The sequence below is a fragment of the Myripristis murdjan genome, chromosome 24 (assembly GCF_902150065.1).
Source record: "Myripristis murdjan chromosome 24, fMyrMur1.1, whole genome shotgun sequence".
Taxonomy (NCBI): domain Eukaryota; kingdom Metazoa; phylum Chordata; class Actinopteri; order Holocentriformes; family Holocentridae; genus Myripristis; species Myripristis murdjan.
In genome coordinates, this window is record NC_044003.1 from 16,073,424 (window position 1) to 16,098,197 (window position 24,774).

Consider the following 24,774-nt stretch of genomic DNA (forward strand, 5'->3'; position numbering starts at 1 on the left):
AAAAATGGCTATTGCTTGAATGAAACTTTCTGTTGGACTACAATTGCACAAGCTACTTATGAGTCGTTTTCTGTGCAGCCATGAAAAACTGTGGGAAAGTAGCTTTTCACAGTTTTCACTTGCTTATTCAAGCTTCGTTGACATTGTATCAGCAGTCCGATATACTGGAGGTATGGCATTCTGTCAAGCAGCCGGCTCAAATGTCCACACCAGGGCACAACAAAATAAAATTTTCTGTCAGGTTTCAAATCTGGGAAGATATCAAATTGCTGTCTGAGAGACAGATATGATAACTTTCGATCTTCAGAGAGAGAATATAGCGATTCATGTTAATGAACTTTGAAAATGATCTGATTTTTTAAAAATCACCTTAGATTTTGCTCACATTCAGAAATAAATGGCAGTGTTGTAGTTTAGATGATAAATCTCTATGATAAATGGCAAATTACAGAATGTCGTAATATATGATTAAAGTAGTGATAAATGATAACAGTGTCTATGTTTTTTTTTATAACTATTTTATTAAAATCATTTATCAAGTCACTTGATGATGTATCCCTCAGTTTGAATGCATTATCTGAACTTTTGGTTTCAATTCATTCTTCGTCTTCTTCTTCTTCTTCTTGTTTTTTTTTTTTTTTTTTTTTTTTTTTTAATTTATTGAGTGTTTTTACTTCCACTCTTCATACCAGAAGTCCAAATTCAATTGACATCAAATTTGTTCATCACATCCGGCATTGCATACAAATTTCAGTGACTGGCCTAAAGGGGGCGCTCAAACATAATATATCAAACACTGCAGTTGTAATTTTTTGACCAAATTTGGAGGGATGGATGACACACTCTGGCATTGTTCAGGAGTTTAAAAACATAGCATGGTCTGGTCTGATTGAGGTGTGTAAATCAGAGGGCAGATTTTCAAACACTCAAAGGCCATGACTGCTCCACCCCCGGTCTGACTGACGCTGAGGTTTCTTGCATCATTCATGGAGGCTGATGGGTTTTACTTATTAGTCATGTCACTGCTGCAGTCAGACTCGTCCTTCATTAAAACATATAACCTTTAGTGGATGAATTTGAATGCACTGAGTGAGTCCTTTTGTACTGTCGCTAATCATGCTTTGAGGGCCCGCCTTCAGTTTTCAGAGTCTACTCAGTGCTAGTGTCTTGATAAAATACATTTGCAGTCACATTTTGTATTTTGCAATGAAAAGTAAATTCTTCAGGGTCCAATTCACCGAGTATGGCTGCTTTACAGTGCAATATACAAAACAGTCCATGCTGTCTGTGATGGTGCGCGGTGCATATTATTATTATTATTTTTTTTTTTTTAACATTATTGTGACATCAGTATTAATCAGAATTTCCCCCCACTGAATTTGCTGATTTGCCCAAGATTTTTAAAACGGTACATTTACACGTCTAAATTTTTGCCGTTCTATTCTGAAGGGTAAGTACCCAAACCAAAAGGTGTTGCTCTTGTTGGTCTACCTAATACCTAACTTTGGCCTGGCTGAAGTTGGCAATTGTGGATACCATAGGAAAGAACAGGTACAAAATGTATTTCAAAAGTATCCACTCAAAGATATTTTCACAAATATATTTAAATATCAAAATGCTAACTTATCAAATTTAAAGACTGTGAAAATGGTTCATTTATGTACAAGTACATACTTGCATGAAAATAGCCCTGGACCTTTAAGTTGTGATGCATGAACAGATCATTTCATACGTTACAAATCCCCCGTGCAATCAAAATCAACCAAATGTGTCTATATGCAATAAGATAAGAGTGTTATTAAAGTATAATGGCAGTAACACACTACATCATTTGAATTTCATATTTTTACCTCCAACACCAAAGGTGGAAGAAGGTTATGCTATTTTATATGTCTTTGAGCTCATTTTCGCTGTCTGAGTGGTTAAAAAAGGAAACAAAGTTAGCCCAGTGATGCAGAAATGGAAGAAAAAAAAATAAGTTTGGTTCACAACCTTCTTTCCTCAAAGAAACAACTGTTTGCTGCTAGCAAACACTGCCTCCAAGCTTAACGAGATCTGGAAAAGTGCCAGCACCAAAAGCAACAATGGTGAATGTGAGGCTGTGCCAACTGATGCTCAGTGCCAACCACAATTAAAAATGAGAAATAGCAATAGTTATGAAAGAAATAATGAGGATGGTGACCAGCTTCAAAGTGACACTGTGTAGTTATTGTGTTTCTGTGTTGTTGTTGTTTTCAAACCCTGCCATTCAACACCAGCCTTTGCATGCATTCATTTTTTCAGCACTAACTTGATGATACTGTATAGAATGAATGAACTGAAATGGGTATTGGGAAGATGCCCAATCACTGAGTCCACCCATAAGAGATAGATAGATTTATATTTTATATAAAGCGGGATCCTAGAGCTTCACCAATATGTCAACCTATGTATAATACTAAGGAAGAGGACAGAATAAATAAGAAAGTATTTTTTGTGGAGCAAATCATACAGTTCTCCATGGGTAAAAGAGCTTTATTCAGTTTTTAAGGAGGTGGATATACTGTATATCTACAAGCTGTTAATGAAGTTTGAAGAAAAATGGAATAGCAATGTTCTTTCAAAGCCAAAAATTAAGGACAGATGTGCATATCAAGCTTAATTTACATCTTGTTTATCTAGAAGCCAAAGATATTTGGTTTCACAGTTCAGAGCTGGTATTCCTTGTCTGGCCCTAGAGGTTGGTTTATTCAAAAATTATACCAGAGAAAGACTGTGTGAGCTGTGTGTGTGTGTGTGTGTGTGTGTGTGTGTGTGTGTGTGTGTGTGTGTGTGTGTGTGTGTGTGTGTGAGAGAGAGAGAGAGAGAGAGAGAGAGAAAGAGAGAGAGAGAGAGAGAGAGAGAGAGAGAGAGAGAGAGAGAGATCTGGGTGAAATGGAAAGTGAGTCCCATTTTTCTTTTGTACTGTACAATTTACAATGACCCACCAGAGTTATTGCACCATGAAATCACTCAACAAAACTCGGAGATATTCCGGTGTTCAGCTGAGGAAAAACTGAAAGGGTTGTTTAATTTTGATGCATTTAAGTCTGCTAACTTCATCTCAAAAGCCTGGAAAGGAAGGCAAGCCAGATTGTTTAATTAGTATTTATGTTGATTTGTCATTAACACAAAGTAAGCTTCTGTTTGTGGTTTGGAGTTATGCCCTATTTGAACATTGTGTGATGTTTTGAACATGAAAGATGCTTTAGTTGTTTCTTTGTTTCGTTTTTCTGTTGTTTGATCATGTATACGCTGTGCCCTGGTCCTGGCATGTTTTAATTTATGGTATCTTGTAAATGTATAGGGGCTGGGCAAATGCATGCGCAGCACAATAATAAAAATGTCATATCATATCATATCATACTAGGTATAAGGACGAGATAAGCTTCCTATAACGTTAGATTTTTTAATTATTATTATTATTGATTTTTACTTTATTTGAATTTGAGTCATTGCACATTTGGACAGTAAGTGCCCCCTTCTGCTGCTACCTGCCACCTTTACATTTGATAACTTATCCGACCATTCTCATGGCATTAACAATTAAAGCACGACTTCCGGCTACAGCCTTCAAAATAAAATCCGTTTTGCGAGCGTTCGTTGGTCGATGGTTTTTGTGAAACACAAAGTATAAAAGTGAGATTTTAAGAGGGAATCTCTATTGAGAACAACATGATTTGTGTTTTATAATTTATAATTCATATAAATTTTATTTTCTTTATTTAATTATTTTCTTTTATTAATCACATCCTGGAGAGCGAGAGAGAGAAGTACATATCATTCACCTTGATACATTGTAATTTTAATATTTATTTTAACCATAACATTTTCTCTCCGCTCTTACATTCAAATTATCCCATTATTCTGATACGTTTCATCTCAGAAAATACTAGGCTTTTATTTTGAAGCCAAATCTCTTTCTGGTTGGCTTGACGACACAGATGGATCCGCCCCTTTTTGACGGGGTAACCATGGAGACCGTGCGAGAGCGAGGCAGCTGGTAGAGTTCTCACAGTGAGTGTTTCCGCTTACCTAAAATAAAGAGCTGGCTGGTTGGCGAGCCGAGTGAGGAAGAGGAACAACGTTGCTGTACATTGCCGACGGGGATATACGAAAAGAACATTTTGGCTTTTTTCACATAAATTACCGCTGGGGATATCTCAATTTATCTGATAGTCCATGACTCGAATGTGAACCGTAAAAAAGGAGGGCTCGCTCCCGGTAACCTTTACGTTGGTGAGTCTTGTCTTTTTTTCGCAAGCTAAGCATAGATAGGCCACTAGCGCTCTCTCTCTTCCTCTCCTTTTCTTTCTCTCCTCTTCTCCCTCCCTCATTTCTTCATTCGTATCTGTTTAGACCCCACAATTCAAAACGAAACATGTCAAGTTTGTCAGTTTTATCTTTGTCAACCACCGACGTGTGTAGAGTTAGTTATGCTAGCTCCAAGCAGTAAATACGTTGTTACTAACGGGTTTAACGTTAACAGTTACGGCATCGAAAGGAGTCAACGCATAAGTTTCAGTCAGAGGACATGTCTCTGCTTGCTGTCCGTAAATTATACTTAAAACTTTAGTCTCGCTGGTGTAATTGAGCCTGTGTTGCTGTATTGTTGTTACGGGGTCGTCATGTGATCGATAATGGGCATGATGATGTTGCAACGGGCCCGCAAACGAACGATAACGTTACTGCTGTGAAAGTGATAATGATGTCGCATTATCTGAATGGTAAACAAAGAAAAGCCATGGTGTACACACTGTAGAGACTGGGCTAACCCTCTAATAATAGGACATATTGTTGTAAGGCTCTGTTTGCATGGGGTCGTCTTTGCTCTCCCTTTGTGTGTGTGTGTGTGTGTGTGTGTGTGTGTGTGTGTGTGTGTGTGTGTGTGTGTGTGTGTGTGTGTGTGTGTGTATAGTCTTGGCAGCCCACTGCACTCTTTGTTTAAATAGCTCGCAGTACAGTTGCACGTGTCGAAGCGTGTGACTTTGCGTTGGGGCTGCCGTGAAGACAACGGGAGCAAGTTTGAAGCAGTTGCAGTAATGATTTATTGAGTTTTGATTGTGTGTGCCCAACCGGCAAAAGCTCGACTTACCAAGGCTTTTCATTACGTTTTTCTGAAAGTTTTGGTTATTTCTTGTCAGTGTGGGAGGACCGCATACTAGGCATATAAGAGTCAGAGAGTTGTGATATTGAGGTTTTTATCAGTTTAGTGCAGAGCCAAGATCAAGCAAAAGTTGCCAGAGACTTATTCAAGGGAGGCATCCAGGATCAGTGTAGTCTCCTCGCAAAAGTTGGTTAGATGTGTCTAGTAATTTATCACATAGTCCAAACATTGCCAGTCAGTTATTGCTACATTTTCTTCCCAGAAATTTAGTATGTTGAAGTTCAAGCTTTGATGACAAAGTAGGCCCTGGTGAATCGATGCCCCTGCTCCCATTATTTCCTGATATTTGATGCTGTTCCATTCTATCACACCAGGAAGTTTTTTTTTGGTATTTTGATTGTTAAACATTATCAAATGGTCATACCAGACCTTCTGAGGTAAATTACTTTACTGATCAGTGTGAGATCTTGTTTCAAAGAAAACCATCTTAAAGGTTCAAAATCAAGCCATAACAGTGATCCATTTTACTCCTGTTGTATAAAGATATTGACTGGTTTTGCATTGTGTATTGTTGTGTTTTTACACTCTAACAAAGATGAAGCTCAAATGGTTCTTAGTTAAAAAAAAAAACAGTGTTGCAGTGTTATCTTTCTTTTTAATTCTCTGTCTAGGATTCAGGTACTTTTCTGTTTGACAGCATAGCTTCTACAAAAAGCATCTTGTGAGTAAAGAGTATTGTTTCTGGCTTCAGTCCCACTCTCAGATCTCCCTGCTTTTCACTGCTGTCAACTTAACATATGCCAGTGTTTCTCTTCCGTTTTTATACCCATCCTCCTCTTTTTCACCAGTCCCTTTCTCTTCTCCCTCAGCTTTCTATTCACTTCTTCTTCTCCCAGCTTTCCCCTCTCCCTTGTTGCGGTAAAACAGGGATGTTCAGACACTGTGGGGTTTAACACAACATAATACTTGGTCACAAAGGGTCCTTTCTGTGCACCCATGCAGAGCCCCATCTCAGGACTTCCTCCACAGACCCAGGCCGGCACCAGCAGCAGCAGTGCCGGGGCCTATCGGGTAGAAATCTCCTTTCGGCTGTGTCTTTGGTACACTGAGTGCTCTCTTGCTTTCTGTTCCTGGACACATGTTTGTGCTGCTGCTCTCCTTGGCTCCCTTTGCATTCCAGGAGCCACGGGCAGCTGAGAAACTGCAGTAGCAGCCTGCTGGCTGGCTGTCTGGCTGACTGGTGTCTGAAGTGGTCAGTTGTATACATTTTGAAAAAAACTTAATCTCCCTGCTGTGAATACCTGCACTTTAATCATGATTCAATTTAAATATGGTCGACATACTTGACAAATGACATTGATGTTGCAGAGTTGTGGGTTACTTTGAATGTAATTGCTTCTCTTACCAAAACATTGAGGGCACTCTTAAAATAAACCTCCAGAAATAACATCAAAGCAAGCTTAAAATAGGAATAACTGAAGACACGGACATGTTGTAAAAAAAAGTTAGTGTGCTTAAGATATGTTACTATTTGCAAAATCAGCATAATGCATCCTCATATGTTCTGGTTTGGGATGACACAGCCTGTGTGATTTCGACACAGCTTTTTAGAGTGGACACAGGCCAGGCTTAGAGTAGCTTTGTTTTGGCAGTGGTAGCGTTTTTCTCATAAGGATGTGATGCTCTGCTGTCCTCCTGTTATCAGCTGGGCTTGAGGATTTCTCAACATATATCCTACTCCTTTACCAGAATATAAATTCTAATAAGTTACAACTGGCACATCCTGTTTTGTGGGATGTCTCATCTTGCCTCCTCATTCCCTGACGACAAAGAATGCTGCTTCCTTATTAGGTAAGAGATACACACAGATTATGGTGGCCATTAAAGCACTGCACTACAGTATTCTGACATTAAATTGTTTCATAGTATTTGTGGAGCCTGTTTGTTTAGCCTGTCACAATTTCTGAAGCTACTGTACAGCTGAAATAAAGCTCAAATGTGGGCCCACATCTGTGCTAGGTGCTAACCGCAGTATGAGACAAGACTGTGTGTGTGTGTGTGTGTGTGTGTGAAGCAGGATACTGTTTGACGTCTTTACAGCATCTGCTTCCTTAGACCTTGTTGGTCATGATAGGAGTTTTATCTCATTACTGAGGCAAAGACTTCTGCTTTCTGTTTGTTTGTTTGTTTGTTTGTTTGTTTTTTTGGCTTGTCTCAGGTGACTCTCTGATGGGACATTTAGCTTATAAGATTATATTCTATCCACTATCCAATTCCAGTAACACTAATATAATAATAATGTAGCCAGACTGTAATAATGTCTTGAAATTTGACCATTTAGCACAAGAAAATCCATTTTTAATGGAAAGAAAGTCACTGTTTAAAGCAGCAAGGCCATAAGTCCTCAATAATTTGAGTGTAACCTCAAGAAGGAAGAGGAGATGTTGCTTTTTATCGGTCAGATACAAAATTTGGTTACAGGACACTAAAAATATCTCACTTGAGGCTTTAAATAGTTCCACACTCCTCGGTGTAATCCAGGACCAGTGAATTTAATGCCAAAAACACAGAGAGCAAACAAACACAAACCAAGTCAGAAAGTTCACATTTCAACCTTGAATTAAGTGAAACCCATTATTTCTGTGCTTTGCCTTCTGCATTATTAATCAGTTAAAATGCATCAACACAAAATCAGTGCAGAATTCCATAAACCAAAAGTTCCCTTAAGCCTTCAGGCTATTTTGTTTGTACTAATTGGAATGCCGTATTTTGCAGGATACCTGAACGCACAATTCATGGCTTTCTCTTCTCAGATTCTCTTGTGTGAAAGCAATTAAGCTAATTCTGCTTAAGTTTTCACTTTGCAAATGTCCTAGCTGGTCAATACACTGCCATCCGCTCTCTGAGGAGGTCAGCTCTACATTATAAATGCCATTCCAAGTGGTTATTTACATCCCAATGACCGCCTTTGACCAAAACAGCATGTGTCATGTTGTTCTGCCTTTGGCTTCTGTTTTGTCCTTGTTGCTGAAAGATTGTTATGACCAGAACTCATCAGAATTAATGTCGTAACCCAGGCTCATGCAGCATTGCTCTGATGGTGCCAACGAGGAGTAATGAGAAAGCATCTATATGGATCAGATGGTTGATACAGGTCCAGTGCTTGTGTTTTTGACTATCTGCCCTCTGGCACGATGCAGCGCTCAGGCTGTCCTGCCAAAAGTGGCTTGCGTCACTCTCTCCCACCGGCCTGCACTGCATGCAGGTACACCTAACTCTTTGGGACATCAAAAAGGTGTCAGGCAACGGGGGGCACTGGTGTGTGTGTTTGCCAGACAATCAGGCAAATACATTCAAGAACAGTGATGGACTGAATCTGTTGGCCATGCTGAATTAAATCACTTCTATCTTTAAAATGAAGTGTAGTGCAAGACACTTAATGGGAAGAGAATAAGCAGGGACAAAAATATGTGTAGGTCGATTTACAACTTATTTTAAGCTACCGGCACAGAGGCTAGCATAAACACAGTGACATTTTCTGAAAACCTTTCTCACGATGTGCCAGTTTTGCCTCATTTTGAGCCATTTGTCCTGCTGCTTCCCACTGGGAAGGTACTGCCACCAAACAACCTGCCACTTGTTCATCAGTTTTTCTCTTGACTTTGACAACATCAGTTGTAGTTCACAATATAAAGATGATCCTTCCTTGCACATTTAAAAGCTACATTTAAATTTGTCCACATCACTTAGCTTTTGGTGAGTGTGTTTGTCTGCTCGTACAAATACACTGGGAAGCAATACATGTGATGACAATTGGTTGACAGGAGGATGCACAATCAGCCAGTCCTAATGGTGTGTGTGTGTATGGGCATGTGTTGCGTGCTGTCTCATTGCAGTAGTCCTGGGTCATCTTTGACAGTGCCATCGGCTACACAGCAGCTCTGCAATCAAATTCGCAGCTCTTTAAGTGTAGCCATGCCATTACTGTAGCCATTAGCTCAGCAGCCTTGTGTAACTGTAACAAGCACTCTGCCCTCTCCTGAGGATATGCTGCCTGCCTGCCTGCCAGCCATTCTCCCACCAAGCCCAGCTACTGCTACTGACTAATTCATCCCAATCTCTGTTGCTACACAACCACTGCACCTGGATCTCATTTGTGTAATGATGGTGTAGTCTCATTATTTCTCCCCCAATCAACCAACAATTGCCTGTAGGAAGTTGGTATGGTTGTTAGAGGAGGGAGTTTGGGGTGGGTTAAGCCGGACAATGTTTTTAATTTAGCTAGCATTTTCCAAAGGTGTCTTATAATAACCAATCTTCTTAGCTCCACTGTTCACAACTATCATCCAGCTGCTCTGGGAGCCCAGCATTTGATTTTACATTCACATTTTAGATGCTTTGCAGGCACTCTATTAATCCAGAGCCTCTTACAACAGTACAACAAGCTTAAATTCATGTAACGGCACCAAAAAATGCACGGGATAAAACAGCAGCTCAAGTTATGTGGGATGGTACGATGGCTCTGATTGTTACGAATGGTTTATTTTGGTGGGATTTGAGTCTAACTGGGCAAAAGTCCCCTTGCAACAGGGAGCCATGAATGTGCCAAATAGGGCCCGGTGACATGACAAGAATTTATCAATATCATAATATGAGATTAGACATCGTAATTATCGAGATATGGTATAAGTGTTGTCCTTCCCCGAATTTAAATGTGCGTTATAGTAAAGTGATTGAATTTTCTGAACTATTCTAGCTGTTCTCTTATTTGCCTCTACTTGCATGGTCATCATATCCACATTACTAATTACTGTTTATGAAAAATGTCTTGTGTCTCAATATCATATGAAAGCTGTCATGGTATCAATATCAAGGGATTGGATCAAAGATATTGTGACATTTGATTTTGTCCGTATCACCCAATCCTACAGTGTCAAACTTTGAAACACTATTTTTATGTGAAAGATGCTTGTAAATGATTAAAGCTACAATAAGGAAGCTGCTTGCTTGGGCACTGTCGCACTTCAGGATTCTGCAAAAAAGCTGCTAATCAGTATTTGTTTTATAATTTGTGTTTCTCATCCATACTCTCTTACTTCCTGAACTCTCTTACCGCGGCTTCATCAGCAGCGGGTACCCTGTTTGGGTACACTGTTTACATCATTCACAGAAGAAAATAATGGCTGTATTTTTTCAGTCAGATGTTGTGACAGAGTCAGAGTGGAGAGTAAGGAAAGATCAGAGGAATACTCCAGCTGCTACTGCCACTGCTAATATGTGTTTTGTGAGAGAGAGAGAGAGATATACCGAGCAGGAGAGAGAGAGAGATAAAAAAAAAAAAAGGGAACAATAGAGTTGGGAATTGTTTACTGTCTGTCTGACAGGGTTGTTTAGGGTGGTGGCAATAGCAGTGCCCTGTCTGCTGAACCTTTGCATGAATAGAGTCAGTCATTGACTCACTATTACATTAATCCAACTGCTACATCATGACACGCAGTGCTGGCCTTCTCTCTGTCACGCTCTCGCTCTCTTAGACCCTTCAAATCTCTTGCGCTGTATTCCCTCCTCTGTCTCTCTCTCTGTTGCCTTTGGTTACGTAATCCTTGCTGATCGTTGATAGTAATCCGCATCCTCCCTCCCACCCTCTCTGTCCCCTCCTCTATGTGGCCCGGACAGGTTAAGCCATATAGGACTCTCGCCGGTCGTTGGAGGAAAAGATGTGCGATGGAATGGTAGCGTTTCAGATGAGAGCCCTGCCCTCCACGTCTTCTTCCTCGTCTTCATCATCCTCCTCCTCTCTAGCCCACAGCCTGGCTGCCTCTGTGTTCCTCCTCCTCCTCACCCTGCTCCCTCATGGTCACGCATCAGGTAAGACACACACACACACACACACACTCTCTCTCTCTCTCCCTTTCTCTCTGTCTCACTACACACATTGACTAACCCTCCATCTTTGCCTGTCTCCTGTGAATTGATTGAGGTTATTTTGCCCTCGTCTTGCAGGTCGGTTAGATTAAATTGGCTTCCTTTACCCTTGGGCCGGTCAGGTTGCTGTGCTTCTGAGCTCAGCACAGAGTTTAATCCCACACACCCCGTGAGCCCATTCACTGCCCTAATCAGTAACAACGGTTTTCCTACACTAGAGACGATGGTGTCTGTGGTCACGTTACTGTCATAAGGTTTTAATCATCCATGACATTTAGTGTCCTCTGAGAGCTTTTAGCACATCTAGCCAGCTTCGGTTATTACTGCACGCCAACCCTCAAATCAGGCTTTATCTGTCAGCCGTAGATCTCAGGTTACCTTGGAGTAGGAAGGTTTTAAATAGAATGTGGTATCGTCCGGCAAGGAGAATTTTAGTTCACACGTGAGGTTTTAAGCCCCCACAGGTAAAAGGTGTTTATCAAGCACTATAGGCCTCAGGGCTCGTGTCCTTTTGTTTCTTTCAAAAAGCATACAACACTGATGGTGTGTACTCTCTGAACCCGCTTGCTTGTGCCAGCTTTCCTTTCACTCCACCGTTCCAGTCCCCTCCCCCCTGCACATGCACATGCACACACAAACACACACACTCTACCCACACACACACGCTCTACCCACACACAAATTCTCCCCTCACACACACACACACACACACACACACACACACACACACAGCCAGCTTGTGAAAGCTGCCAGATGTCCTTGTACAGAGAGCAGGCGGACTGTGAGTGTGTATATATGTATGTGACACTGAGTGAATCTGTGTGTGTGGTGATGTTCCAGGCCCAAGGATGTTTTTACAGCTTTAATTGATTTTTACAGCATCAAATATGTTAAAAATACCAAGTAATGTTAAACAAGTGTGTGAATGAGAGTGTGTGGCAAAACATGAACAGAGGGAATAGAAAGAGATGGAGGGGGAGCGCAGCTGATCCCGAGTGTATCCTGTCTCTTGGTCTTATGTAACTTACATGATTCATGTAGAGGCCAGAGGGGTTGATATCACGATCACGTTTTCTGTGTCCATAACACAAACGCACACACACACACACACACACACACACACACACACACACACACACACACACACACACACAGCCTACCAAAGAAAATGTTTTCAAATGCCTGGCCAGTTCATCTCTGTGTTTACTCCATACACTGTATTGATGTGTGGATGTTACGCCTCATATATGTCCAACAGTGTATGGCTTACTTGTCCTTCCATTCCTGCCTTACACACACACACACACACACACACACACACAGACTGAAGGGCAGTATCAGTAGCTATGTTTTCAGATGACCCTCAAGCTAATTTTATGATAAGATGAAGTGCTAACGTTCCCATGGGACCATTGCAGCAGCAAACATAATTAGGAAAATGTCAAAAATGAGTCAACACTAGAACATTTTAAGTAGAAATGTAAGAATGAAATTATGAAAAGATAGTGATTTAATATTGAGAGAGGAAGAGCAGCAGTAGAAGCTCTGACATTAAATGAATAAAAAAAATAACTTACAATGGGAGCAACTGTATAATAGACTTAAATGGCCTATATTACAAGCAGCTACTGTAAAGAAATGGAAGGGTCAGAGCCATAGTTCCCTTACAATAAAAGTAACAAATATGCCCTTTAAAATATATTATGTTAGATAGAGAAGTGAAAGGGGGAAAACCAGAATAATACAGGTGGGTTGCATTAAAAAGTAATGTAGCCCACAATTACAGTACCAGAACATATCAAGGAGAAGGATATGTTGGAAAATCTATGAATTCCCACATAACTTTTGTGGGCATGCATGAATGGGGAAGAATATGCACATTATGAAATCTATAACAAATGTATGAAAATAAGTCTCTGATGAGCCGATTTTGAAACTTTTTTTACAAGGACGAGCCCTTGTCCCACACTGTCCATTCGCATTGCTCCTCCTCTTGCCTCTTGTTGAAAATGAATTAAGGCCAGGTGATTTTGTCACCCATGTAAATGGCCCTTTACTAACTCAGTCAGTTGCAGACTGTTCCTACCTGAATGCAATGTGATTTAGCAAATGGACAGACTGCCTGAAAAAATAAAGAGCAGACAGTAGTTTCAATGACGGTATCTAAACTTGCAGCAAGTGTCAGCAGGTGAAGCAAGCAGTGCCACTTTAAGCTAAAAATGTACTTACTTTGCCTCTATTTTAGCATTGTGTTGTGGGTGCACCAGGCATGTAAAGCACTGCTGTTAGTTTAAAATGCACCAAACGTCAAATGCACCAGATGGCTGTGGAGACGTATCTTGACCACCTGCCTCTTTGATATTTCCATCGCAAGTTACAAGAGCCTGAACAAAATAGAGGCACGGGTGGAAATTGCAAATATTTTAAATTCAAGTAATTCATTTCACTCACCATAGATCGTTTTTGTGATGTTAAAAATGGCAAAAGGGTGCACAATAAGTAAACTCCTTATGCACGATACCTGGTTCCCATTTTTGTAATTATGATGTTGTCAGATCCTGTCAGGACACACATTATCAGTCACTCACTTCAAGTGTGGAGCAACAGTAATAGTCCAGCGCAAGCTCTACCTGTACTTCAACCAGTGGAAATCTGGGAGACAAATAATATTTATAGATTAGTTCTATTCTATAAAATATTATAGAATAGTTTAATTACTAATTATGTACCAACACTTTTTGGCTATAGATTTTGATTTGCATTATTATGTATTTATAATTCATGAAAACATCACACTATGGAATCTAGATCAGTACATGGAGTGGTTTCATCAGTCCAATATCTGATGAGTGAACTGCGTCACTATCTGCACCTGATACGGATATTGGATCGGCTTGATCCAACTCACATTTTTTTCCTGTCATCTTCGTGGAGCAGTATTGGTTTGTCCCATCCCCTATCCCCAGCCCTCATTTTGATATTTTCTCTCTCTCTCTCTCTCTCTCTCTCTCTCTCTCTCTCTCTCTCTCTCTCTCTCTCTCTCTCTCTCTCTCTCTCCCTCTCTCTCTCACCACTCCTCATGTTCCCCCATACATAATTCACTTAGGTAATCCCTTGACGTATACTCGGCATGGAGATTGCTCTGAAAATTTTCATGAATATGAAATTACATCACTGCTGACAGGCATATTCCAGACCCATACAAATACCAGAGTGTGGTATGAATAGAAATGGATACTAAGAAATAATGTACACTATTTGCATACTAGGACAAAAGCCCTAAACACAGGAGACCAGTTTACAGCACACAGCCCCATCAAACGACCTTGCTGCATTTTTGATCTTCAGAGGTTGAAATGTCACTTTTGGTCTTTTATGGAGAATATTATTTGGGGGATTTCTGTCCTTGAGTTACAGGAAATGAGACAGAGAGAGTGGATCGTGGACATTTTTTGCCTGAACTTTTATTCTCTGTGCTTCCCCATTGGCGGCTTCATTTTCGTTTGTGGAAAGGTCAGAGGAACAGTTTTGGGAACTAGCCAAAAAGCCATATTAAATCCAACTTTTGTGACACATGACAAAAGCACTGGAAGAATCACAGTCAACATAGTCCCCATCATGTTTTTTTCTGCGACAAGCTACAAGCTAAATGTCTTCTGCATTTAAGATGGGTTCACAGTGAAAATGCTGCGTGTTTTCTGGCTTCCTGATTGGCAACTGATGACACCATGCAAAGGCATCTTTTTGTTAGCTAGGCCTACATTAAGCTCAGTTCAAAACTTCCTCACAGTGATGGCATAAATGACAGAGGTAAGAGTTCCAGTCTTTCCCAATGCGGCTTGAGTGGAGCCATTGTCTTGTGTTTTGTTCAGAGGAAGTGGGCCTAGACTGTGAGTCAGAAATGAGAGTGATGTTGGGAACCACAGGGTCTATTGAGGATATGATCACATGCCACGTTTTTTACTGTAACAATATCCACTGGTAAAGTTGCTGGGACGTCAGGGTGCAGTCAAATAGGATAAACTGTCCCCTTTGAAGCACACAGTTGTCTGAAGTTGAAGAAAAACTATACAGGAAAATGCCAGTGAAGGCCAGAGGTCTCCTACAAACAGGCCTGCTGTGTTCTCTGTGTGATGGTGACGTTTATGTATGTATTTGTGTGAGAAAGGGAAATGGCTCACCTCAGGCTGGAAGAAAAAGTGAAGTCACTTTGTACAAAGAGAGTACAGTGAGAGGAGGGGAAGGAGCAGAGACTTGCCTTCCTGATTTCCTCCTGAGATTAATTGTTGTTTTGGCAATTGATTATCGTCCATTCTTGGCTTTACTGGAATGCCTTTTGCTCAGCCTGGCGAACAGCACTCAGATGGCTTTTGCACAGACCTTTCCCATGTTTTGCCAGTACTTGTCTCGATGTGTATGACTAACAAGAGGATGTGCAGACGCTTTGTCGAAAGTGGAGTTGAAAATGAAAAAGGCACCACAACTCTGTTTTTCCCTTTAATAACACAGTAGACTGTAGTGCCTACCACAGCGTCATTGCTCTGACCACAGAGGAAAATGTCAAAATGAGCCATGCCCTACTTCTGGCATCTTCAAACATCTGCAGTCTTTGAAAGTTGTTGCTTTCTGTAGCAAAGCAAAGAGGCAGGCGTACGAAAAAAGCCACAGTATTGCGTGATTCCGCCTGCACACTCTTGGTTACCAGCCTTCATCAAGAGTTTGCCTGATAGGCTTGGTTTGCAAACAATACAAGCCTGGGGGGGGACAATGGGTTCTGTACAATTAACTGTTCAAAATGGTCCCCTGAAGACCAGTTAGCAAGGCAGTTTGCAGGCAGGCAGAAAGACTAAAGCAATATGCTGGCTGCTGGCTCCTTTCTGAAACGTGAGAACAAAGGGGGCTTTTAGGAGGGTGTTGGATGCCACAGGCCAAACCACAGCAAGCTGCAGCTCCACTTGATTACCAGTCTGCAATTAAGATTGCTAACTCACTGTGTCCTGGGCCTGCGTGTGTGTGTGTGTGTGTGTGTGTGTGTGTGTGTGTGTGTGTGTGTGTTGTGTGTGTGTGTGTGTGTGGTGTGTGTGTTGTGTGTGTGTGGTGTGTGTGTGTGTGTGTGTGTGTGTGTGTGTGTGTGTGTGTGTGTGTGTGGTGTGCGCACGCTCGTGCAGCACAGCTCCTTTTTTTTTTTATAATTTTTCCTTGTCTCTCTCTCGCTCTCTTTCTCACTACCAAACTGCCAGCCATTAGCCAGGTGAGACCAGAGACCATTAGCAGCAGTCTGGTCACAGAGACCATCAGTCTCTCTTCCATTACCTGTGTGTTTATCACTTCAGCCGCAGCTCTCTGCTCTCACCCTATGCCATTTAACGGCTCTCCCACCCAATCAAGCCCTGAAGGGAAACTTTAAACGCCTTGCCAGACAAAGAACCATTCCATGGAAACAGACACTGCAGTGCAGATGGGACGATGCAAGACCATTTCATTGACTTTGGCCAGACAGTTCCATTACTTATTGTAGGTCATTGTAGATCCCAAATGGCGGCAATGATTGTTAGCAACATAGAGCTACCACCCCACCCACAACTATTAATCTTTGCCAGTTGAAAGATCATCAGAAGGATGTGCTTTTCTTTTTCTTTTTTTTTTAACCTCATTTATTTCAGTTGGGGGTTGCTATCAGTCTGATTCCACCACTGATATCTGTTTTTGCAGGTGCAGATGTGTGTGTTGTGGTGACCGCTTCCTTGTAATGTTTAGCAGTGTGCAGTGACAGGTGCTGTATATTTGGGTTAATGAATGTCAGAGCAGGGAGTGGTGGCGCTTCCTGGTAGATCTTAGCTTCCTTGTCGATTCCCATCACAACACAATGGACTTTGTGTTGAGTGGTATAAATATCATGTTAGTTTGCCCAGTGATAAGCCTTGTTTATGGGCTTCTGTCCATACGCTGCAGGATTTTTTTGAGCAGAGGAAAGGGTGGGGTGAGGAGAGGTAGTTTGTAAATTGTTTTCCAGTGAAATGTGTGGTTGTCTGAAGCAGCAGGCAGTCATAATGATTTCCAAAGGGCCTCATCTGAGGGACCAGCCTCCTGAGTAGAGGACATCTCTGACTAATGAGCTCCTAAATATATCCCCCAGTCTCTTCTGTCTTCTGTCTCTTTCTTTCTTTCTTTCTTTCTTTCTTTCTTTCTTTCCTATCTTGTTTTTTTATTTCTGCATGCCTAGTCCTCTCTCTCTCTCTCTCTCTCTCTCTCTCGTCTCTACATCTCTCCTCTCTCTCTCTCTCTCTCTCTCTCTCTCTCTCCTCTCTCTCATCCTTTGATGTATGTTTTCAGACCCACTGAAACAGTGTGGGTTTTCTTTTCTTTTTCTTTTTTTTTTTTGTCACACCGTTAGTCAGCGGCAGCATCCTGTTCAAACAAGCTCATCAGCTTACACATAAGGTACCATCCCACACACATACTGTATGCATCCACACAGAGCCCTTATCCTGCCTTTGACTTAGTTTAGTTTCATCAGAGGCTGTGAGTCAATAGTGGTGTCTGCTGTCTCAAAATGAAGTTATCCGAAGAGCACACACTGAAAAACACAGCCAGTCTTAGACGGGATATAATGTAAACCACTTGACCTAACAGACCTGCTGACATTGAGATGAGGGAGAGGGCTGGGCTGTGCATGTGCTGTCCTGCCTCACTTGTGCTTCTCCCTATCAGAAGAAATATAGCAGCAACTGTACAGCTGTTTCTCTCTCACTGACTCCATCATCATCACTGTCCAAGATGATTTTTGCAGCATGTTTTCTTCAGTAGGTGCTGAAGAGAAAAGGTACTTGCAGGATAATAAAAAGTCTAAATTCGGAAATCTGGATATAAGGCCTTAAAATGTATTAAAAGTCTTAAATTCTATTTGCATTGGTCTTAAATATTTTGTGGGACTGTCGCAAGGAGAAATAATAACAAATATGTCATGTTTTTGTAGTTGAATTGTAAAAGCTATTTTCATTTATGTTTTGCTGAATTACTGGGAGCTATCTTTATGGTAGTGCGTCATGAGGCATGGCACAACACATTACACAAGCTGTGTGGTCACATGCTGGTCGCACACTAGTGTGACAATTAACTGCATGTGCAGTATTTACCTCAGCTCTGACATCAGTTACCCCTCTCTCTTCAAAAGAGTAATTTACAGCAAGTTAGCTTGGTAGCTTTAGCTTGTTTGTACTCAGATGGGGAATTGTAAATTGATTATTCCTGTCTTGAAACCCAAGGTACCAGTAGATGAAGTCTGTATCTGAAAATCTGCCTCAAGCAAGATGTACATTGGGGGGGGAAACCTACCAGCTCAGGATAGTGGCAACAATGGTGTTGGACTCCATGAAAAGCCAAAAATACATCTGATTTGCCAATCTACTAATGATGCGTTTTTATATTTTCAAACTGCATCTTAAACCAACTCATGGTGTTGCAAATGAATATTCTTTGTATCACACTTGAGCTCTTTTGACAATAAGCTTGCGTATTTAAAACCATACCAGGATCACTTTTGTGTATGGCTGGTGAATTGGTATTAATTGCATTCTAAGATGGTATTAATATGTCTTAAAAAGTCTTAAATTTCACTCATTGAAACATGCAGATACCCTACAAAGAGACAGCATGTATGGGAAAAGAATTAATGCCATATATTGTGCAAGTCCTTACCTTGGAGGAAGCAGGATTCAATATCTTAGCTCAAGGACACTTCAGCAGTATGAATGGGCACTGGCATGGAGACTGCTTGATCTAGAGTTTAATTTACAATGCTGTGACTGTGCAGTGCAAGCATTAGCCTTCACTTAGCCACAATGATGGCCTATTAACATTAATATTTCCTGTCCCACTTCTCATTATTTCCCTTTTTTTGCATTCTTCCCTCCCTTGTACTGCAACCAGTCCATTAGATGGAGTGTTGAGATGTTTATGTGATAGCGGCATTGCTCCACTGTATGCAGTGTCCAGATTACATTATCTGTAAACAGCTAGACTGAGGACTGAGGCAAGACTGGAGTCCCATTGGTGATGGGTCAGGATGTATGACAAGTGTGTGATGTCATCTGTTTGTAACAGAGAGTTCTCTGTCAATGTTACTTATGACTTACTTGGGATATTTGAAAATGACTTGAGACTTGTTTGTAACTCGAGATATGATGAACCCTAAATGACTACCAATAAGCAAGGGTGGCATGAACATTTTCTCCCGTAAATGTTATTGGTTAGCTTTGTGCGTACTTGCTCCTCTTTGTTTTTTTTTTTTAATTTATTGTTTTAAGTTGGTGCTCTAGAAATTCTTTAAAGGAAGAGAAGAGAACAATCAAAGTAGTCTGACCTAATAATATTGCAATATGGAAAAGCAGTACACCAAAAACGTCAGTTGCTCAGTCTCGGCTCACTCAAAGCACTTCAAAAGTCCCACTATCTTTTACCATCTGATTACATATTATTTTGGTTTAGTTACACTCTTAATGGTTAAAGCTGTTGCTGGATTATTATTTCCTTATTAGGTCATAAAATGTAAAGTGTCACATTTAATTGGATAAGAACTCTTCGACACTATCTCTCATGCAGTCTCACGCATGCGGCTCAGGTCCTTACTCATGTTTCTTAAAGATGACTCAGCCATTTCGCCACAGCTAGAGAGAAACTAGAGTGGAAATGTTCTTCTGTTATCTGCATAGCAACAGACACGGTTAGTTTAAGACTTGCGGAAACATGCATAAAAACATGAATATGGAATAGAAGTGGTTACATGATTTCAGTGATTAAAAATAAGCAAATATGTGACTGTCAGGCATGAGTGCACAATTTCTTTCACAGTAAGCAATCATACGGAAGTAAGGTTTGCTGAAGTATTAAATCACATGCATTGCAATGTACCTAAGGGGACATTCCATAAGAAATCAGACACTGATTCATTGCAAATTGACAAGTTTTAGGAGCTATTTGCACTGAATGGTCAGTCAGCAGAGAAGAGAATGGTAATCTGGCTTCTTGTTGTCTTCTTGTTCTTGTAGAGTTACATGGGAAACATCACATGTAACTATGCTCTCTTCTAAAATGTAACTTTTACACAGAGTACAAATTTTTGTTTTTGTTTTTGTTTTTATTTTTGAGACACAAAATTCTTGTATTCTTGCCACCTCCATTTTTTGTTTGTTGCATTATCCCAGGCAAAGGCAGATGAAAGGATGAAGGCTGCTTGCGGTCTGAGCTTTTCTTTCAGTGCTATTGATGTAGTAATCCCAGCAAGATTGAGTTCCGATTTTGTAACAAAATCCACAGATACAGTTATTGCTATGTTGAAAGTCATTGCATATTATCAGTAGGGGCTGTCTGCATGATACCAGTTAAGCTCTGTTTGCACGAGTGCACGATTATGGATCAGTTCCTTCTTACAACAGTGCAAGTAGACTTTTCTTAAAAGAGTGAGCTGAGTTTTTGTCAAACATGCTCTTTGATAACTTCAGCCTTATGCAATACGGTGATCAGTAGCAGTCTCAGTGTTTAGTGGGTTACGATGTAGTTTGAGATGAAAGATAGCTGCAGTTGCTCATCCACACAATATGTTAGTGTGTTAGCATGAACACACTGGAGACACAGTGGTGAAACAGCCACCAAACAGAACCGACTCTGTATGTTGAAAGGGTTATACACACACTGATGCTGGCTGCCATTTGTTCACCCACTTGGTATGGTGCCAAAGCAGTTGCTCTGTCAAAGTCCATTCAGACTCCATCGTGGTGGAGACGGACTTAGCCATAACAATCACCACATTGTTGGAAGTTGTATAGTTATAGGGGGCATACTTCAGGGTTGGCATACCATTTTTATTTGTTTTTCCTGTTTTATTGCATTTTTCTTGCCTCATTGTTTGTTTTTGGCAGGTGTACATTACCACCATCAAGTATCCTATTGTTAACTGAAATGACCCAGAAAAAAACAATCATTGTTTTGTTATCAGTCCTCCCACTCTCTGCAACACTACTGCTCTATTTTTGCTACTTGTCCTGTAGCTGGAGCACTTGTCTGTAGGTGATACGTTCTAATGTACAAGCATCCTGTGTTTGGCTGTCAAAATAACTTGACCCGAAAGGACCACCAGCGAGGACTAAGCTACTGTCTTACTAGTGTTTTTAAAAAGCTGTCCATAATATTTCTTAACCACAGCGTTCGCTGTTGACTGTAGTACTATCAACATTCAGTGTGACACCCCTGGTAGCAGGTTGGGATTAGCTTGCTGACTTTCACCTTTAGCGAGAGAGCAAATGTTCCCAAGCACAGCATTAAACCCTCTGCTGGCTGGCAGGCTCAGGCTGCTGGAATATGATCAGTCCACAGTTGCATTGACAGTGTTGGGGGTTTGTGTTGTGTGTGTGTGTCTGAGCACATGCACGTGTGTGTAGGAGGGGTCCCACACACTCTCTTTGTTTTCCTCTGAAAGCTGAGAAGAAGGAATGTCTGCCTCCCAGCTGTCCTCGGGAGACGGGGAAAAAAAGAGAAAAGAGAGGGGGAAAACAGTGAAGGGGGTGCTCACTGTTCACCTTTAGCCAATATTCACCCATCTGCTCCTAGAGGGCAGTGTGTGTGTGTGTGTGTGTGTGTGTGTGTGTGTGTGTGTCTGAATTAGGCGGATGGAAGTGGCGGGGGTCTCCGTGTCACACAATAGCAACACCCTGCTGGCCCTCACCCTCTTTGGCCTTTATGCATATTTAACCCTTCAAATGCAAAGTTGCCTCTTGTGCTTTTGGAAGGCCCCGCTGTTTAAATCTGTCAGTGCACCCCCTCCCTCAGTGAGCAGGGACAATGGGGTGCAATAGCAGCACACGTGGCTTCTTGTTAAATACACTGGAACAGGGGGAGGAGTGAGTGGTGAGAGTGAGGATGTTTCTGTCTGTTTGGAGACTTCCTTCACCCAGGGTGTGTGTATTATGTGTGTGTTTTGCAGCTGCAGGAAGGGCTGTGCAGAGCGGATAGCGCAGTTCTCTGGAAGTGCTCAAGTGCGTGGAAACCCACAGCTGGTTGACTTATGTTATACTGGCCAGCTTCCTGTTGACTGTACAAATGACACTATTGGTGTTGGCACCAGCATACACTAGGCACACTGGTCGGGCTTTTGTAGAGTTTGTGTGCAGTGATGAAATTATTGCTTAATGCACTACCCTAATGCTCACAAATACACACACACACACACACACACAACACAGATAGGGTGTCAGTATGAGCGACATGAACCTGCTGTTCACAGAGGCGCCTTGGGACACATGCAACCTACACCCACATATGAGCGCACTGTGGCCCGCCTGTATCTTGTGTGCTCAGGCATGTGCTTTTCTATAAACGTGCCGTCACCTCCGTTGCACTCCTCCCCTCTCTTCTTTTCTTCTTCCTCCTCTCTCCCCCGACTCAGGTCCCTCCACCTTCCCCCAGCACATGGAACAGCAGCATTTCTTGGAAAAAAGAGCTTCATGCTTCAGATCAGCATGATTCTCAGCTGTGTTCTGCTTTCTCTTCCCTCTACAGTAGCCTTCCTCTACCTGTAATTTGCATTTCACTTTCTTACAATCCTCCCTTTACTTTGGCCATCTGATTTTCCTTTTAGTGTGTATTTTGTTTTCTCCTTCTCTTCTCTAGTCTGCTTTTCCATTACAGTCAGGACCCAGCTACAGTATTTCATTAGAGATATGAGAGCAGAGATGAGTGGACCCTGTTGTTGTGAGTGTCTGTGGCTGTCAGTCTTACCGCATTATGACTTTGCAGTCACAAACAGCAGAACATGACACTGCTAGTATCGCTCTCCCAGACATCAAACATCCAGTGTTACGCTGGGGTGTCACACACACTGCTCAGTGTATTGAGTCGCGTCACTTTATACACTGTGAAGTGTCAGTCACCGAAAACTCATCTCTGATGTTTGCATATGTGCTCAAGAATGAAGAGAACAAGTGCAAGCAACTGAGCGAGATCGTTCTTGCCTTTACATACTCAAAATTTCATGTTGTGTGGTGTCAATATAACCTGCCTTGTACTATTTATTTATTGTATTTTATTTTTCATTTGAAATGGGACAAGAACAAAAGATATTGATGGCTGCCGGAGCAGTTTCCAATACAATGTACATATACTTGTAGCCGAAGCTAGTTTCTGGCATCTAGTTCTAGTTTCTTCTCAATATTACTTTTGGATGGTGTTTGAATTACTTTAACTAGGTCTACAATGTCCGCCAGTGGGACTCATTGCCAGTCCTCATTTTGTATTTCTGTGCATAAGAGAATTATTTCTTACAGTCATCTCATCTTCATGACTTCACTCACAGATTGCATTGTTCAAATTAATTTACCATTTTTGCAGCTTTTGTGACATTGGTATTTTAAGATTTGCATGTTGTAGCATCCATGAATTCAGTAAATGATTCAACACACACACCAATGCACACGCTCTCCATCTTTCATCTCTTTCCAGCGTTTCAGCTAACCGCTATCCACTAACGGCAGCAGTGAGCAGGGAGTCCTCTTATCCTCTCCAAAAGTACCACGCCATGGGCTCTACCGCACTGTACTGCACTCTAATAATGACAGCTTGACAAAAAAATCCTCTGGATTAGCAGGAGAGGCAGGGGAACGTGGCAAAAACAAAAACCAACCCCCTCCCTGTCCCGGTGTCCCTAAACGACGACAACAACAACAACCGAGGATTTAGTCCGAGACCAACAAAGGAACAAAAACATATTTACCAGGCCAGAGAGAGCATCATCATCCTCTTGGTCTTTAGCTTAATCCATCCCTATACACACACCCAAGCCCCCAGTGCATAGCATCCCTCTGCATATACATACACATACAAATACCCTGGCTTCCCTACGCACACACACCCACACAGAGGCTGACACCGCCTCCCTCTCTGGCTATTGTCCTACAGCACGACCAAACAGCTGGCTACAGAAGTCATCAGTACAATAATGTGATCTATTGTAGAGTGCCCCCAGCTTGTAATAGAGCATAATTAGAATTGTAATTTGCCTGGGCAGAGAGCTAAGACCCTTACCCCCACCCCTTCATCCCTTCCCACCATCCCTCCATCTCAAAGCAGGCGAGTGCCACTGGTAACAGATGGGAAAGGGGAGATATTCACAGCCAAGCAGGCACTTCAGCACAAGGCAGGGGATTTTAACGCCCCCCATGGTCTAAGTCTCCTCCCGCACAGCCCTAAGGCGGCGGATGTCGGGATTAGCAATCAGCCTCCTGGGTGCTCTGTCTTCCTACGATGAGGGAATATTCCAACCTTTTAGCAATTAAGCTCTTTGATCAGATTACTGTTGTGTGACCAGAAAACAAGAAGTGGTTTCATGTCCTTGTGTGCCCGGTTTCCTTAATTCAGAATGCTGCATGCCAAAATTGACGCACTCTATTTATATATGTTTAGTGGGCATTTCATCCTACCTTTGAATCATCTCAAATGCACCACAACTCATGAATTCCTTAAAATTGTTGATTCATTATGCCTTTTATTTACTCAGGGTACAGACTTCCTTTTGTCTTAAAATGCCTACTGTGATGCCAAGTCTTTTCATTGGCTTTCACAAGGCCCTTTCTTACGCCTCCATTTTTTTTTAGTCATTGCTGTTTTTTGACATTTATCAGACACCCATTCTTTTTATTAAACCCTTAACATTATAATAGTGGGAGAACAGCTTG

At 41.5% G+C, this 24,774-nt stretch overlaps 1 protein-coding gene across 1 annotated transcript in view; it reads left to right on the forward strand.

The window, feature by feature from the left end:
- The first annotated feature begins 4,034 nt into the window (after positions 1–4,034).
- susd6 (sushi domain containing 6) overlaps positions 4,035–24,774 on the forward strand; it is a 32,325-nt gene continuing 11,585 nt past the window's right edge. Inside the window, 2 exon segments of the mRNA XM_030047271.1 lie at positions 4,035–4,257; positions 10,802–10,993. Of these exon segments, the coding sequence (XP_029903131.1) occupies positions 10,843–10,993 (151 nt within the window). The 5' untranslated portion in view covers positions 4,035–4,257; positions 10,802–10,842.